Source organism: Typopeltis vanoorti, chromosome 3 (genome assembly GCF_054136105.1).
Source record: "Typopeltis vanoorti isolate ZY-2024b chromosome 3, IOZ_Tvanoo_1.0, whole genome shotgun sequence".
Lineage (NCBI taxonomy): Eukaryota > Metazoa > Arthropoda > Arachnida > Uropygi > Thelyphonidae > Typopeltis > Typopeltis vanoorti.
The window spans coordinates 160,933,643-160,951,832 of NC_143551.1; the positions used below are offsets into that span (position 1 = coordinate 160,933,643).

General features: G+C 33.4%; 1 protein-coding gene across 1 annotated transcript in view; it reads left to right on the forward strand.

The window, feature by feature from the left end:
* Positions 1-18,190, forward strand: part of LOC150108708 (uncharacterized) — an 85,139-nt gene that overhangs the window by 43,536 nt on the left and 23,413 nt on the right. Inside the window, exons 6-7 of the mRNA XM_090390512.1 lie at positions 612-674; positions 8,607-8,679. Coding sequence (XP_090246638.1) covers positions 612-674; positions 8,607-8,679 — 136 coding nt within the window. The remainder of the gene's footprint in view (positions 1-611; positions 675-8,606; positions 8,680-18,190) is intronic.

Consider the following 18,190-nt stretch of genomic DNA (forward strand, 5'->3'; position numbering starts at 1 on the left):
AGAAGTACAATTTTTCTCAATATCCTACAACATTTGGCGATTCTCAATCAACTGCATTGCTATATTTTAGCATCTCTAGTAACTCGGCTTGTGACTCCTTTTACTCTACTACATCGCTTTTCATGCAATTTCCACACATTTGATATATTTCGAAAAAAGTCAATAATTCCCTTCTAGTATTAAATTCAATGCCTTATATAGGCATTGAATTTAATACTAGAAGGGTTTTTAAAATTCACCATATAAATTTGAATTTATATGGTGAATTAATTAATATTGAATTAATATGGTGAAATCTTTAGATCGAAGAAGTGACATCTCTGCAATGCGCTAATCTTCATTTTCCCATATCAAAAATATTTACAACTTCACTGTTTAAATTAAGAAGTGAGCTGACCAAAATTTCGTGCAGCAACTCAATGTTTGTAAATCATTAAGCGATGGGATTATATTTCAAAATGTTCATCCTCTTTCAGAAATTGATAAACAATAAACTTTACTATTATTCTAAACTACTAAATGATTATTTTAATAGTGTGCTTTTTTTTTCATCATGATAGCAACAAACATATGAAAGTATTTTAATGTAAAATTGTTATTATTTTTTTCAGTCCAGCTGTGGAAGTACAGATATCCTAGTTGTTGTAGTCGTAGGGTTCCTAACAGTCTTAAGGGTAAGCCTGGCGTAGTTTAATTTTATTAAGTAATCTTTTATTTAGTCAATTTTTCCATCGCAACGTAATAATTTTGTTATGTATATACAAAGTGCTACCCCAAATTTCCACGATTGGCTGAAAAATAAAGTCTTAACGTCTTTGCAGACAGAATACAGATTGTTGAAACGAAAGTGTAGTCTTAAATGAGTAAAGCATTCCATGTTGATTATACACTAAGTCGAGCAGTTTTGCATCTGTACTTCCTTATACTCTGAAACGTCCTCAAATGTCTGTTCTTTGAGCTGAAACGTCATCTTCGTAAACAAATAGAAGCCACATTAGGGCTAGAAGTTGCATGTTTGTTATTCTTCTGAAAAAGAAAAACAATAAATAAAAAACTTTTATTTATAATGCAGTAGGCATCAGAGCACTATCATCTAGTTTTGCGAGCTTGCGAATTTACTTATTCTCCTCATAGATTAGGTAGAAACCAAAAGTAACTATAAAGCTTATGTCTGAAAATTTTTAGTCTCGAATGCCTGCTTGGTTGGCTGAGTGGTTAGCGTATCCACTCTCCAGCCAAAAGGCTGCAAGTAGTATACTGGCCGCTCTGAACCATATCAAAATAAAGATAAGATAAGGAATCGTCTGACATGTGTCTGATGTCACGTCGTGTGTTTTTGTTCGCATATGGAATTGTGAGTGATGGTTAGAGATAAGGATTCATGACATCATGAGTTTGGAATGATTGGAATTTTTCTGGGGAACATATGTGTCAGTGACATCACATAGTGTGTTTTTGTTCACGTATGGAATTGTGGGTGATGGTTAGAGATAAGATAGGTATGGAATCCTTGGAATTTCGCTGGGGGCCCTCATCTGTCATTGACGTCATGTTTAGAGTCAAGAGATGGCTTCAGCATTTAGACATTTTCTAAATATTAATTCCTGGCTATCAATGGTGTCCCTGCACTATCCTCAAGCACACACACACATGCACACACTTTTTCCCCATATACATAACTCATCCGAATATTTTGATTTGTCTAAAATTTTAAGATCTTAAAGTTCATTACTTTTTTTCTAATTAAATGTTATCTTTATTACAAAGTTTTTGGCTATTGGAATTTTTAATTTAGAGTCAAGATATGGCATCAGCATTTAGACATATGCTTAACAATTATTTACAGGCTATCATTGGTTTGCCCTCACCGTCTTCAAGTGCACACACTTTTTTGTTACCAAAGCCATCTTATAACCATATATTAGTAACTCAGACATGAAAATTCGTTAATGTAGCCCCCCATGCTGAAAGTCTCTAATGTATTATATACTGTGATTAATCTTGTGAAAAACTATTCAGTATTAGAATTAGAAGTGCGCTTACCAAAATCATACGAGTGCCGATCATTTGAAATTACAAATATCATATAAAGTAACAACAAATATTGTTGGTTTTTGGTGTATATGATAAAAAAATCTCAACTGATGTTAATATTGTCAAATGGCCATTGCTATGTTTAAGCTACATAAAGGAAACATTAACTTACTTTCTCTCCAGAATGGCTCATCTTGGAACTAACATGAACATCTGAATACAAATAGATTTCCAAAATATTTGAATTATAACCATATATTCACAGCACAACACACAAGACGATTTGCAGGGTGAAAGAACTAATTGCAATAAATAAAACTGAAAATGGACTCCATTATTGTTCCTTATAGGTTACTGTCCAAAGTGACATCATAGAGTTGTAGTGGAAATGCATTTTTGTTGTGGGTATGTATAACATCCAGTGCAGAAGTCACACAGCACAGTACAACACAGAGTACACTTTTTTTTCCTTTTTAATGTTCACATTTCTAAAATAATTAACTACTGGAATCTCAGTTTTACTCCTTTTTTTTCACGTTTTTCTTGTCAATAAGTTGTAGTTAGACATTTTCTAAAATAATTAACTAATGGAATCTCAGTTAGAAATTCTAAGCAGAATAAATATTCTTAAACATGGAGAACACATCACCGATACCTTAATTGTTCATTTCAGTTTACAAATATAAATTTATTTGACTGAAATATTATTTACAAGTATATTTACAATGAAAATTAGAACATATAATTACCTAGGTATAGTTCACAAGATTTGTTTCTCTTACTATATTAATGAAGAAAGAAAAATTCTAAAAGGTTTTTGTTTGCTCATTTTATATCTTCCCCAACACAACCAACCAACCTGAGCTCTTTAATTTCCCTAAAATCGACTTTCTTCAATCCCACGTTCCTAACAGCGAAATCATCCTCCTAGGAATTTTAACGTTCACAACACTAGCTGGCTTTCCTACTCCAGTTATATAGATCTTGCAGGCAGAGATGCTAAAACATTTGCCATCACTAACGACCTTACACAACTTTTCCAGATGCCAACCAGAATACCAGATAATCCAAACCACTCCCCAAACACCCTAGATCTCTTCCTCACCAATGACCCCTCCAAATACACAGTGCAAGCAGTGAGTCCCCTGGGAAATTCTGACCAAAACCTAGTGCTCATCTTCTCCTACCCCATACAAGAGTAGCTCATCTTCTCCTACCCCATACAAGACTATCCCATACAAGTGGGATATTCTCTGCAACTTCTATGCCGCATTCCCATGGTTAGACTATTGCTTCTGGCTTTCCAACCCAAACACATGCACCGAGCTTATTACCAAAGTAATCCTCACCAGCATGAATACATACATTCCACATAGCACTCTGAACTGCCATTCCCTAATGAAACCCTGGTTCTCCAAAAGATGTGCTAAGGCTGTAGAAATGAAACACCAGCCATACCACAACTGGCTGAAATCAAGAACCACATCCTCCTTCAAATCTTATACCGAAGCCCATAAGAGATACAAAAAACAATCAATGCTTCCAAAACAGAGTTTGAAAGAGCAAAAAGCAGGAAATTAGCAGCCTGTCCAAATGGCAGCCGAGCCTATTGGTCTCTCGCCAAAGCAATTGGCAGTAACTTCTGTCCAACACTATTCCCACCCCTATCATACCAAGATGGTCTACAGCATCATTACCCACAGAAAAAAACAATCTTCTGGCTTCAAATGCATGCATAAATGATGATAGTAAATGTCTCCCAACCATCCCAGACACCCAACATAGAATGCCCCTATATCCTTTTGCCAGGATGAGATCAGAAAAATACTGCCCAAATTAGACACAAAAAAGTCTCCTAGCCCTAATGGTATTCCCCAATTGTTCTGAAAGTTTGTACTTCAGAACTGACCCCTATCCTATGTCACTTATATATAGAATCTCTTACTCCACTGGAATCTATCCCACAAACTGGAAATTGGCCTATATTCAGCCCATCTCCAAGCAGGATGACAAGTCACTGCAATCCAATTACCATCTTATCTCGCTTAGTTCAGTCCTGTCATAAGTAATGGAAAAAATCATTTCCAAAATCTTACACTATCATGAAGACAGGCCACCAAATAAACGACTGCCAGTATGAATTCTGCCACTGCCAATGAACAGGAGATCTACACACATATGTTACCATCTCTGGACAAGTGCTATGGAGTGGTTTGGCGAATCTCAAGTGGTTGCACTAGATAACTCCAGTGCAACTACAAAGCCTTTGACCCAGTCTGGCACAAAGGCCTACTTGGCAAACTACCATCATTTGGTCTGACCCAGGACTTCTGTAGTTGGGTTGCCAGCTTTCTGTCTGGATGTACACTATGTGTGATGGTGGATGGCTCTCTGTCCTCTCACCACTCGATTAATGCTGGGGTCCCACAAGGTTCTGCCTCTTACCAACCCTCTTCCTGCTATATATATCAATGACCTACTGCAATTGACCTCCAACCCAATACACAGTTTTGCAGATGACAGTACACTACACTCCTCGCTTGCGTTTGATAAGCCTTACCCTTCACAACTCACCTCACCCTTCAGAACTTCAACCACCACCACCCTCAACTCCAATCTCCAAGCCATCCTACAATGGGGTTCGGATAATCTCATAAATTTCAATGCCAATAAAACCCAGTTCTGTACTATTTCCCATAAAAAAGAACCATTTTTTCCCAGTATCCTTTTTGATGATACCCAAATTTCCAGACAGTTGGAGATTGCCCTTCTTGGAATCACCCTCACATGAAATCTCTCCTGGCATAAACATGTCACAACTAATGCATCCTCAGCCTCAAAAAACCTAGGATTTCTCTTTCACTCATGACGTTATTTACCCCCCGAACAGCTATTAACATTATACAAATCACAAATCTGCCCAGCTATTGAATACTGCTCCCACATATGGGGTGGGGCCCCTAAAGCTCTCTCAAAATGCTCGACTCAATACAGAGGAGAGCAATTAGACTTATCAATGATCCATCCCTTACCAACTCTCCCACTCATTTTCACACAGACGTATGGTCTCTGCAGTATATTTCCATGGGAAATGCTCATCTGAAATAATATCAATAATTCCTCTGCTCAGTCCAAAGTTCATTGGAACACGTGCAGCTGCTGCACAACATCCTTTCACAGTACACCTAGAAACAAACAGAACAAATTTATTTTCCTGTTCCTTCATTCCTGCAACTGCTGCACTGTGGACCAGTCTCCCACCTGCTCTGTTTCCCAAGGAATACAATTTAAAGTGTAATTCAAATCAAATGTAAACACATTCCTCCTTTCCCAACCCCACTGCCTATACACAGTGCTAATGTACTATAGGTTGTACCAAGCAATCACTATGTATGGGCTAATATGCATAATATTAACATAATAATGGGCATATTAGCATAATAGCATAATAAAGGGTATAATAAAAATAAAAATAAAAAATAAAAATAAAAAATTCATTTCAAAACACACAATTGCATTATTAGCTATCACTTCTGTCTTTTTTTTTGTTCTCCCAATGGAATAGTATGAGTTTTCAAGTTTTGAAAAAAAAACTTTCGACTGACAGTGACATGTTTTTAAACTTTTATCATGTACAAATATGTGAAAAGAAAAAAAAATGTACCTTCTCTTTATTTTTGAAAGCAGCATAAACGTTTTCTGCCTATTTCTTCTTGTTACATTGTAAAAAGATTAATTTATCCTGTCTTCCTACTCCCCAAAATTTGTATTTGTGTTTATCTGCACAAGAAGATACCTTTTTATTTTCTACATCAAACTTTTAACAGATTTTTAGTGACGTGATGGGTTAAAATATCTACTGTATCTCTGTAAAATAACTAAATTCTAACAGTCATACTTTAACTACAACTGTTATATTCTAATCTGGTGGAGGTATCTACAGATATAAAAAAATTGTTACTTTTCAGTTCATTTGTACTTTATTCACAAAACCACAATTATGTTATTTGCTATGGCCTCTGTTTTTAATTCCCCACAATAGAATAGTATGGGTGGTAAAGTTGAGAAATAAGTTTCAACTAGCAGTCACTTGATTTTAAACTTTTATCATGTACGGTTGTGTGAAAGGAATAGAAAATGTACCTTTTCTTTATTTTTGAACACTGCATCAAGTGTTTCAAATATTACTTGCTCTTACAGCCTTTTGATGTTTTGAAGTGTCTAGTTCTGTCACTCATATGTCAAAAATTGTTCGGATAGGGGAAAAAAGAAAGTTCATAGGAAATAAGACATAGGGAGGGGAAAAATAGCATTAGGTGGTGGAGCGTGACAGGTTAGTCAAGAGGGTGGTGATGGCAGTCTTCCCTACAATGACCACCCTCACCTCCAGAAGATGACTGCTCAGTTAAGGGAGATGTGTAACCTCATCTTTTGCAGATATCTATTAGTGATGTCACTTATCTCAAACTGATACTGATAACTTCCGAGCAAAAAAACGCGTTTTTTTTCTTCTAATTCAAATATTTTGGAATATCTATTTGTATTCAGAAGTTTGTGTTAATTCCAAGATGAGCCATTCTGGAGAGAAAGTAAGTTAATGTTTCCTTTATGTAGGAAACATTAACATAGCAATGGCCATTTGACAATATTAACATCAGTTGAGATTTTTTTATCATATACACCCAAAAAAAAAATTTGTTGAGTGCAGTTACTTTATATGATATTTGTAATTTCAAATGATCACTGCTCGTATGATTTTGGTAAGCACACTTCTAATTCTAATACTGAATAATTTTTCACAAGATTAATCATAGGGTATATACTTTAGAGACTTTCAGCATGGGGCTACATTAGCGACTTTTCATGTCTAAGTTACTAATATATGGTTATAAGATGGTTTTGGTAACAAAAAAGTGTGTGCACTTCAAGGGGGTGAGGGCAAACCAATGATAGCCTGTAAATAATTGTTAAGCATATGTGTAAATGCTGATGCCATATCTTGACTCTAAACTAAAAATTCCAATAGCCAAAAACTTTGTAATAAAGATAACATTTAATTAGAAAAAAGTAATGAACTTTAAGATCTTAAAATTTTAGACAAATGAAAATATTCAGATGAGTTATGTATACGGGGAAAAAGTGTGCTTGAGGATAATGCAGGGACACCATTGATACCCAGGAATTAATAATATTTAGAAAATGTCTAAATGCTGAAGCCATCTCTTGACTCTAAACATGACGTCAATGACAGATGGGGTACCAGCGACATTCCAAGGATTCCATACTCTATCTTATCTGTAACCATCACCCACAATTCTATACGCGAACAAAAACACACAATGTGATGTCACCGACACATATGTTCCCCAGGGAAATTCCAATCATTCCACACTCATGACGTACGCAACGAATCACACACACAATGACGTCGATGATCTTCTCAGCTAATGATGTCACGATTCCTTATCTCATCTTGATCTGGTTCAGAGTGGCCAGTACACTACTGCTGCAGGTTCAAATCCTGCTGTGGGCATGTGCGGTGGGTGATGATCGGCGGTAGGTGGCATTGGTGTAGATGATGAAGGTAGTTGGGGTTGGTGGAGTGGTGGAGACAGAGAGTTGTAAAGTAGGTGCTCTCCCTCGATGACTCTTTGGACTCCCTGAAGGTGTTACATAATAATAATAATAATTTGAATCAATAATTCACATATACTGACTGCCTAAGATTCAGACATAAGCTTCTAGAGTTAGTTTTGATTTTTATCTGACTCTGGAGAGAATGAAGTTCGAAACTGTACTAACCGGTGAGAACCCAAAACCAAAATGCCAATAAAAGAGTGAAAATAAGATCTCCTCAAAAAGCATATACTTCCAAGTATTTAAGTGAAAATGAAGGTGAACATGATAAATTTTACATGATCTGCATATATTTACTACCATTACTTTTCAAAATTTCTTTTGAAGTTTCAACAGGGCAAACATTGAAAATGGAAAACAATATCCTTTAATTTTCTTAACTAGTTTAATGCCAAGTGAAGTATTTCACGTTCATTCTTTAAAACTAAACAACTGCATAGTTGTGTAGTGGGAAAAGGTATGTGTGAACACTGCTTTCTATACTCAACTTGTCAGGTGTGTTATTCAGACTTTGGATGCATATAAGTATGATTTTTTTCTTGTAAAAAATGTAAAAATTCATTTCATGCTTTGCACTTGCATTTTTACTAATTATATATGCCAGATAAAATCATAGAAAGCTCTGATCCGAGAGTAAATTTTTAGAGACCTATCCTCTGACAAGAGCTTACAGCCTCTAAAGTCAACTTTCTGCTTGAACCTAGGTCTGCTTTCTTTCTTATTTTATTTTGTTTATCTACACACCGACCATCATCGAAATTATCGCAAGGCTACGATATTTAGAAATAAACTTAATTTTTATTATATGCAATTTGTGTGCATATAATAAAAATTAAGTTTATTTCTAAATTAAAATTAATTCTGAAAGTAACTAAAGAATAAAATATTTCATATACTATTTTGGATTATAACATAACAAATACATTTATTTACAGATATACAGTGTTGTATGTGTAGCATCATTCTACAAAAAGACCAAGAATGGTTCTAAAAACTTGTTTCAAAAAGGTAAGCATTATGGATTTAATCAAAATGTCTGTTATAGAGCAATTTCATATAAATTCATATATATTCTATTCTCCAAAATTTTAATGTGTAATACTGTTAATTACCTCAAGGCCTCACTTTAGTGAGTACGGGAGTGGCGAACCCGAGGTGCCTGATGCTGGACCATACCTTATTTCATGTAATATACAGCTGTTATATTATCTATAGGATGGTCCATACTCTTATTTCTTTCTATCCTTTTCTTCTTTCTTGTTCCTTCCCCAATGCTATTAGAGTAATCGAGGGCTAGGGGTGATTCTTTCAATGTTTCTACTTTTTTCATCTCTTCATGCATAGAAGGCAACGGGAAACCACTATGCTTCTACTTTTTCCCTAGTTTGGATGAGCAGTAAAGATCTTAAGACGACTTGGGATGGAAAGAACACTGTTAAAGAATATATGCAAAGAAAGACTAGATTTGCAGGACATTTTCTGAGAGGTTCTTCGGGACACCTGACAAGAACTATATTACAAGGGAAAGTTGAGGGGAAGGGAAGACGTGGAAGACCAACTAGAGAGTGGTTTAATGGCATCATGGAATGGACTGGTTTAAAATTGATGGAAGCGACAGACAGAGAGAAATGGAGAAGAGCTGCTCATCTGCTGCAAGCCTCTTGCTAGAGGATGCTACAGGACGAAGAATACTGTTAATAAGGAAATGCAATAATTCTTTGAGTTTAGTCTTTTTTAATCTGAAGAAATTTGTTTAATAAATTCATTTAAGAATTTTTCGTATTTGATGAAATAATTCTCTTTTTAAGAACTCATAATATAGTTGATATTTCCAATATAAGAGGATTTGACAACTAAATGACTTAAGAATAAATAAATGGGGCATAATAAAAGATCTCATAATTTTTTTTTAATTGATGGCAAAAATTGGCATGTTTTACTTACAGAATCGGAGTTATGCCTATTTAAAATCAACACTTTGGGTATGTACTGACATATTCCAAATGATTCTTAATATAAGTACTGACATTTCTTGTGTCGAGGACTTCGAGGATAGTGACCATAAATCTTTAGACAAAGCACAAAAGTCACATAAATAAGAGAATAGTTTCCGATTCTCATGCCAAACATGTTCTCTCTGTAAGACTATACAAACATAATGTTCTGAAATGAATTTAAAGTAAATCTTTAATTCATTTTATATACCTATTGTAGTCATCATAATTGTTATGAAACGAGATATCCAAAGAGTCAGAGATCTCTTTACACTAAATCGTTAATGACTATTACATACTGTGTGATCAACCATGCACCAAACAGTACTTTTGTCTGTTAATTAAATTTTCTGGACGTGAGTAGCAGGGTACGCACTTCTGCCCAGATCAAGATCAAGATAAGATAAGGAATCATGACGTAATTGGCTGTTCATTTGATGACCTCATTGTGTTGTGACTTCATGGGTTTGGAATGTTTGGAATTTCCCTGTGGGCATATGCGTCAATGGATTGAGTTCTTGTGTTTTGGAATTATGGGTAATTCTAGAGATAAGGATTTGTGTCGTAATTGGTGGTGCACTTCTGACCAGATCAAGATAAGATAAGGAATCGTGTCGTGGGTGTGAGTTGTTTTCAGATGTATATCAGTGATGTCATTTGTTGTTTTCAATAATTAACATAATTTGTTAGTTGTAAATAAGTGACGTCATTGTTTTGAATGGAAAGGAAGATATATTAGTGGATAAGGACTCGTGTCGTGATTGGTGGAAAACTTCTGACCAGATCAAGATAAGATAAGGAATCGTGATGTGGATGTGTTGTTATCAGATAAATATAAGTGATGTAATTTGATAGTTGTAAAGAAGTGAAGTAATTGTTAGTTGTAAATAAGTGACATTACTGTTTTGAATGGAAAAGGAAGATATTAGTGGATAGGCATTCGTGTCGTGATTGGTGGGATATTATGAACCAAATAGGGGTAGGGTGAAAGGAGAAGCGATGTCAGTGTCCGGGATGTGTGTTGTTATGAGTTGTAGATAAGTAAATGGTGTGCATATGGTATTATGGGTGATGGATAGTGATAAGATAAAATTTGGAATGTTTGGAATTTCGCTGGAGGCCCTTATATGTCAGGGACAACACATGGTGTGTTTGGTTCGCTTAGAGCTTGTGTATGATGTTTAGAGACAAGGAAAAGATAAATATAAGTGATGTAATTTGATAGTTGTAAAGAAGTGAAGTAATTGTTAGTTGTAAATAAGTGACATTACTGTTTTGAATGGAAAAGGAAGATATTAGTGGATAGGCATTCGTGTCGTGATTGGTGGGATATTATGAACCAAATAGGGGTAGGGTGAAAGGAGAAGCGATGTCAGTGTCCGGGATGTGTGTTGTTATGAGTTGTAGATAAGTAAATGGTGTGCATATGGTATTATGGGTGATGGATAGTGATAAGATAAAATTTGGAATGTTTGGAATTTCGCTGGAGGCCCTTATATGTCAGGGACAACACATGGTGTGTTTGGTTCGCTTAGAGCTTGTGTATGATGTTTAGAGACAAGGAATCGTGACGTTTTTGTGTTTGGAAATTTCTGGAGAACATATGTCTCTCTGTGATATCACATGGTGTTTTGGTTTGTCTATGGAATTATGGGCGATGTTTTTGAGATAAGATATCTTGGAATTTTCCTGTGGTGACACACATCCTTCATTGTTGTCATGTTTTGTAATTGGTTATCTATAGATAGCTGTACTAATTTTCTAATACATTTTAGGGTATTCCTAATAAATGGTGGGAATTCTTAGAGTAGAGTCATGATGGCGGCAGTGATTAGGCTTTTCTGAAAAATTTAATTATATGATGGTGTCCCTCACACACACACACACACACATTACACACATTAGACATGAAAAGTCGCTAATGTATCCATGTTGATACTCTAATATGTACCCTATGATTATTCTTATGAAAAAAAATATTCAGTATTAGAATTACGCTTACCAAAACATATGAGCAGTGATTATCGAAATTACTTTATTAATTGTTATGTTTAAGTTAAAAATAACAATTCCCTTACATTTCTTTCTACAATGGGAACATTTTGGTACTATCTAGGTTTCCTGAATATTCAAAATTGTTGATTTTTACATATATTCACAGCACAGAACACAAATACAAGTTTGAAAATGCAGTTGAATTTTTAATTATAGGTTACTGGGGCTAACATATATTCACAGCACAAAAACACACAAAACATGGGAGTTGGAAGATACTTCTGTATCTTCCAACTCCCATTGTCCTCGAATGCTGTTAGAGTTTGGAATTCTATGAAGTGAAATGTTTTTTTTTTTCAAATCGATTGGTTATTTTCTGCATTTTACTTTTAAAATTCAGTTTAACTACATATTCTAACAGAATAAATGAGCAAAATTAATAAATAAATAAAATGCAATTGAATTTATTTTCCAGCTTTAAGATAAGGCTTAATGAGAAATGTAGATTTCTCATTAAGCCTTATCTTAAAGATATCTCTCTTATCCGGTCACTAATTTGTCGTACGTAGGTCAGAAATCGTGTGTTTAGGTTGGAACTCTTGGTTCTCATGGGAAATTATTGCTATAATAAATTAAAGCTTACATTTATTTTTTTAAACCAATATTGACTATTAATTTTACCTGCGATTCCTTGTGCTCTTAACCTATATCTATAACTGGAATTTATTTATTTTATTTATTTTTTTCTTTAGCATTAGTAATTTTAAGTAACGGATATGAGACAAACAAGGTTTTGAACTCTCTGCAGCATTTTTGTTTAGAAACTTCCTTTGCCAGCACAACAAATAAATAGTTATTTCTAATTATTTCAAATGAATATTAGCTCTGTAATATATACTTTGTTAATTTCTATGTTACTTTTATTTGACTGTAATATTATTAACAAATTGTATTTACTGAATCTAACATACAGAAACTAAATAAATTGAAAAAGACAGTATTTTTTTTCCTTCTTATTCTACTGATTTAACATTTGCACTGATGTTCATAGGTATGATTTGCCACTGGTGCTAACATGTAATTCATGTGATTTTTCTCCATGTGACATTTCAAAACAGTTGAACTATGGTTTTCACATAGTTCAACTATGTAAAACTCATTTCCATTAGTCCCAATTGACTGTTGTCCTCTCAGCCCGACATTTATTTCACAGTAGGGATATTTATATATATATTTTAATACAATTATTATATTAGAAATTTTTTCCAATACAAATAAATCATTATTTATTCTTATTTCAAATGAAAATTAGCTCATAAAGAAAGTAAGAAATAAAGAAAAATTGTAAAGGAAAAAAATGTTTAGCCTCAGATAAATATTTATGATCACAGCAAACAAGAAATTCATCAGCTTTTTTAAAGTTTTGAAATTCATGCACCTATTGTTTTCATCCTTTGGTATCATTTAAATGAAGAACAGGTCAGGCTATTAAGTTCCTTAATGTTTTTTGAATTTTCTCTTCCAATGGCGAGTGTTTTTTGATATATGCATGCTACAATACCTTTTTATTTTTTTGTCACTTTTCAGAGAAATATTCTCCACTAAAATTCTGCCTATTAATTTAATACCCATTTCCTTTTGCTTCTGAGAGTTGACACACCTTCACTGACTGAATTTTCAAAAAAAAAAGTCTAGTTAGTTTGTGGCATGAAATTTCACCAGGAAAAAAATGTTACGGTCTTACATAAATTTGTATAACACATTGACGACACCCCATTTCTAAAATAATTAATTACATGGATATTAGTTTTCAACACTGTTTCCCCTGGTATTAATCTTGCAGTAGTGATTTTTTACAATAATTAAACAGAATGCATTAAGGTATAAAGTTATGGGTTTAAATATCAAATTTTAATCAGAATAACTGAGTAAAAAATTCACTGTGGAAAAACACAACAACAAAAGCACACATCTTTGTTCATTTAAGTTTACAAATGCATATTTTATTTTGTGGAAATACTATATACAAATACATTCACTGAGAAAAAATCGAAAATGTAATTACCTCAAAATATTTCGCAATATTTAGTTTACACTCTTAACATTTTTTAACTAGTTCAATGAATAAAATTTGATATTTAAATCCATAACTTTATACCTTAATGCATTCTGTTTAATTATTGTAAAAAAATCACTACTGTGAAATTAATGCCAGGAACGGGAGGGAAAAAAGTGATGAAAACTGATATCCATTTAATTGATTATTTTAGAAATTGTCTAATGCTACCTATTGACATTGTTTGAGTTATCTGAAACAATTCGTTTACATAATCGAAAATCCGGAATGTTAGAATTTGGTTGTTTTACAGAGAGACAGCAGATAATTAATCCACAAATGTGACTTAATCTCCTAAAGTTTGGTATAGAAAAAATATTTGTACTCTCCCGATGACACATATATAAATTTTACCTTTCCCACACAAAGTAAGATAAAAACACACCAACAGCATGCAAAAACATGTCATTGAGTCCTCTGCACAAAATGTTCATTTTTGAAGGAACAGTCAGGGAAGGGTAAACAGTACTATAAAAAAACATAGAGTCGAGTGGCTTTAGACTTAAGGTAATCATTCATCCCCTGCAGCTGCTGTTTTGTGTTCTGGTGTTTTGTGTTTGGTAATGTAAAAATAATGGGTGAACCACAAAATTCTTTGAGAGTTTCTTTGTGAAAAGTTCTAATTGTTTAGAATTTTGTAACAGAAAGGTAACATAAAATATAAGATCAGAGCTAATAATCAGTGAAGCTCAGTGGATGTGGCGTTTGCCAACTATGGCACTTGGCCGCACAAAGGAAGACTTGGTTTCGAGTCTAGTAGGCAACTAGAGGAAATTTTTCTAAGCCTTTTTTCGACTGGTACCCGAGTTAGTTGATCTCTGGCACGGGCAAGCAGGTTTTTCGTCCTGTAAACTCAAGAAAATCGACCGTAGAACCCACATTATTTCAGACATTAAATATATTGTGTTAGGGTTAGGGACCACGAGATGGCGGTACATTTGAGCAGTCTCTCTTCACTGAGTACCGCTTAATTAGTGATAGCCTTGGGCCATCTATCTCTGATTGATTCCAGTGGAGATTGAACTGCCCACTCAGTCTCCAAAATTTAGATAGGGCTAAATGGCCTTGCCTACTCCCCGTATACGGGAATAAAAAGGCGTTAGCTGATTTTTTTTAACTATTTATTTGTGGTGCCATATAAAGTAATCTAAGAAGAAGAATGAAGGAAAACGAAGATGAAAAATCATGAATTTTCAGTTATCATTGGAATAATTGATTGTGAATTTCTTTTGAATAAGACATCAAATTTATTTCCTAAAGAAATTCATATTTCTGGTGGAATTATTGTAAGATATCCATTGACAAAATCACTTTGTAGTTGGAAAGAATTACCTGAATGAGTTAAAAAACAGAATTCTTGGTTAATAAAATATAACCATCAGCTGAAGTGGAAAATTGGTTAATCTCTGGACATGCTAAGAAATTCGATGATAGAATCAACATGCAAATATCAAATATTACTCACCAAAGGAAGACAAAAATCAAAAACATTAACAAGGTTAATAGGGAGGCCTGTTCTTAATTTAAGTGAAATTGGATGCCCAAAATGTGAAAAATGTGTACTTTTAAATGTTTTTGGGAACATAATGAAAGATTCTGTGATTTTACTAATCTTCAGAAATATATGTATTCGTTTCAAAAAAATAAATATGCAACCCTTCATTTTAATACAGTAATAAATACCCAACGTTCACCAAATGAAAATTATCTTCCAGGTGAGAGTCACATTGTCAAAATCCACATGATAGCAATTCCACAAGCATGGGAAGAACCTTTCAACAACAGTGCAAATTTAACAAGAAGATTAAGGCACAAAAAATAGATTGTATTTTTCACTTTATTTATTTTTTGTATGTTAGATTCAGTAAATACAATTTGTAAGTAATATTTCATTCAAATAAAATGTGTAAATTTAAATGAACAAATTGGGTGTTGTTGATGTGTTATACAAATTTAAGTACATAACATTTTTTTTTCCTTGTGAAAAATCATGCCACAAACTAACCAGTTAAAATTCTCTTAGTGAAACTGTGTCAACTCTTGGAAGCAAAAGGAAATGGGTACTAAATTAATAGGCAGAATTTTAGTGGAGAATATTTCACCTGAAAAGTGACAAAAAATAAAAAGGCATCGTAGCATACAGAATACAAGTGAATCAACATGCATATATCAAAAAATTCTCGCCATTGGAAGAGAAAAATCAAAAAACATTAACGAACTTAATAGCCTGACCTGTTCTTCATTTAAATGATACCAAATGATGAAAACAATAGGTGCATGAATTTCAAAACTTTGAAAAGGCTGATGAATTTTTTGTTTGCTGTGATCATAAATATTTATTTGAGGGTAAACATTTTTTTCCTTTACTGTTTTTCTTTATTTCTTCCTCTCTTTCTGAGCTAATTTTCATTTGAAATAAGAATAAATAATTATTTATTTGTATTGGAAAGAATATCTAATATAATAATTGTATTAAATATATATATATAAATTTCCCTACAGGCTGAGAGGACAATGGTCAATTGGGACTAACGGAAATGAGTTTTACATAGTTGAACTATGTGAAAACCATAGTTCAACTGTTTTGAAATGTCTCATGGAGAAAAATCACATGAATTACATGTTAGCACCAGTAGCAAATCATACACTAAGAACATCAGTGCAAATGTTAAATCAGTAGAATAAGAAGGGAAAAAAATACTGTCTTTTTCACTTTATTTATTTCTGTATGTTAGATTCAGTAAATACAATTTGTTAATAATATTACAGTCAAATAAAAGTAACATAGAAATTAACAAAGTATATATTACAGAGCTAATATTCATTTGAAATAATAAGAAATAACTATTTATTTGTTGTGCTGGCAAAAGAAGTTCTAAACGAAAACGCTGCGAAGAGTTCAAAACCTTGTTTTTCTCATATCCATTACTTAAAATTACTAATGCTAAAGAAAAAAATAAATAAAAATAAGTAAATTCCAGTTACAGAAATAGGTTAAGAGCACAAGGAATCGCAGTAAAATTAATAGTCAATATTGGTTTAAAAAAATAAAAGTATGCATTAATTTACTATAGCAATAATTTCCCATAGGAACCAAGAGTTCCAACCTAAATACATGATTTCTGACCCACATACGACAAATTGGCGACTGGAATAGAGAGATATCTTTAAGATAAGACATAATGAGAAATCTACAGTGTTGGAAAATAAATTCACATGCATTTTATTTATTTATTAATTTTGCTCATGTAATCTGTTAGAATATGTAGTTAAACTGAATTTTAAAAGTAAATTACAGAAAATAACCAATCAATTTGAAAAAAAAACATGCACTTGATAGAATTCCATACTCTAACAGCATTCGAAATTCGAAACAGGAAATAAAACTTACCCTGAACAAAACGGCAAATTGACTTTCCCACCAAGCTTGGAAAATCATAGCATGAGCAACTGTGGTAAAGAATTAATACAGAGAACCAATCGAATAGTAATCTAAATTAAGTAGTGAACTAGCTTTTCTGGTTATTTACAGAAATATCTTTCAACTGCTCTGTTTTGTATGTTTTTGTGTTGGCAATATATGTTAGTCTCAGTAACCTATAATGAAAAAGTCAACTGCATTTTCAGACTTGTGTTTGTTTTCTGTGCTGTGAATACATGTCAAAATCAACAATTCTGAATATTCAGAAAACCTAGATAATACCAAGATGTTCCCATTCTGGAAAGAAATGAAAGGGAATTGATTTTTTTAACTTAAACATAACAATTGATAATGTAATTTCAATAATCACTGCTTGTATGTTTTGTAAGAGCAATTCTAATACTGAATAGTTTTTTTTCCATAAGAATAATCATAGGGTATATATTAGAGTATCAACATGGATACATTAGCGACTTTTCATGTCTAATGTGTGTGTGTGTGTGTGTGAGGGACACCAGCATATAATTAAAGTATTCAGAAAAGCCTAATCACTGCAGCCATCACGACTCTACTCTAAGAATTCCAACTCTTTAACAGGAACGAAATATCGTAAAATGTATTAGAAAATTGGTACAGCTATCTACAGATAACCAAAGACAAAACATGACGACAATGAAGGATGTGTGTCACTCTGGGAAAATTCCAAGGTATTGTATCTCAAAAACATCGCCCATAATTCCATAGGCAAACCAAAGCACCATGTGATAATACAGAGAGACCTATGTTCTCCAGAAATTTCCAAACACAAAAACGACACGATTCCTTTTCTCTAAACACTCACACAATGCTATAATCGAATCAAACACACTATGTGATGTCCCTGACAGATGAGGGCCTCCAGCGAAATTCCAAACATTCCAAATTTTATCTTATCACTATCCATCACCCATAATACCATATGCAAACCATTTACTTATCTACAACTCATAACAC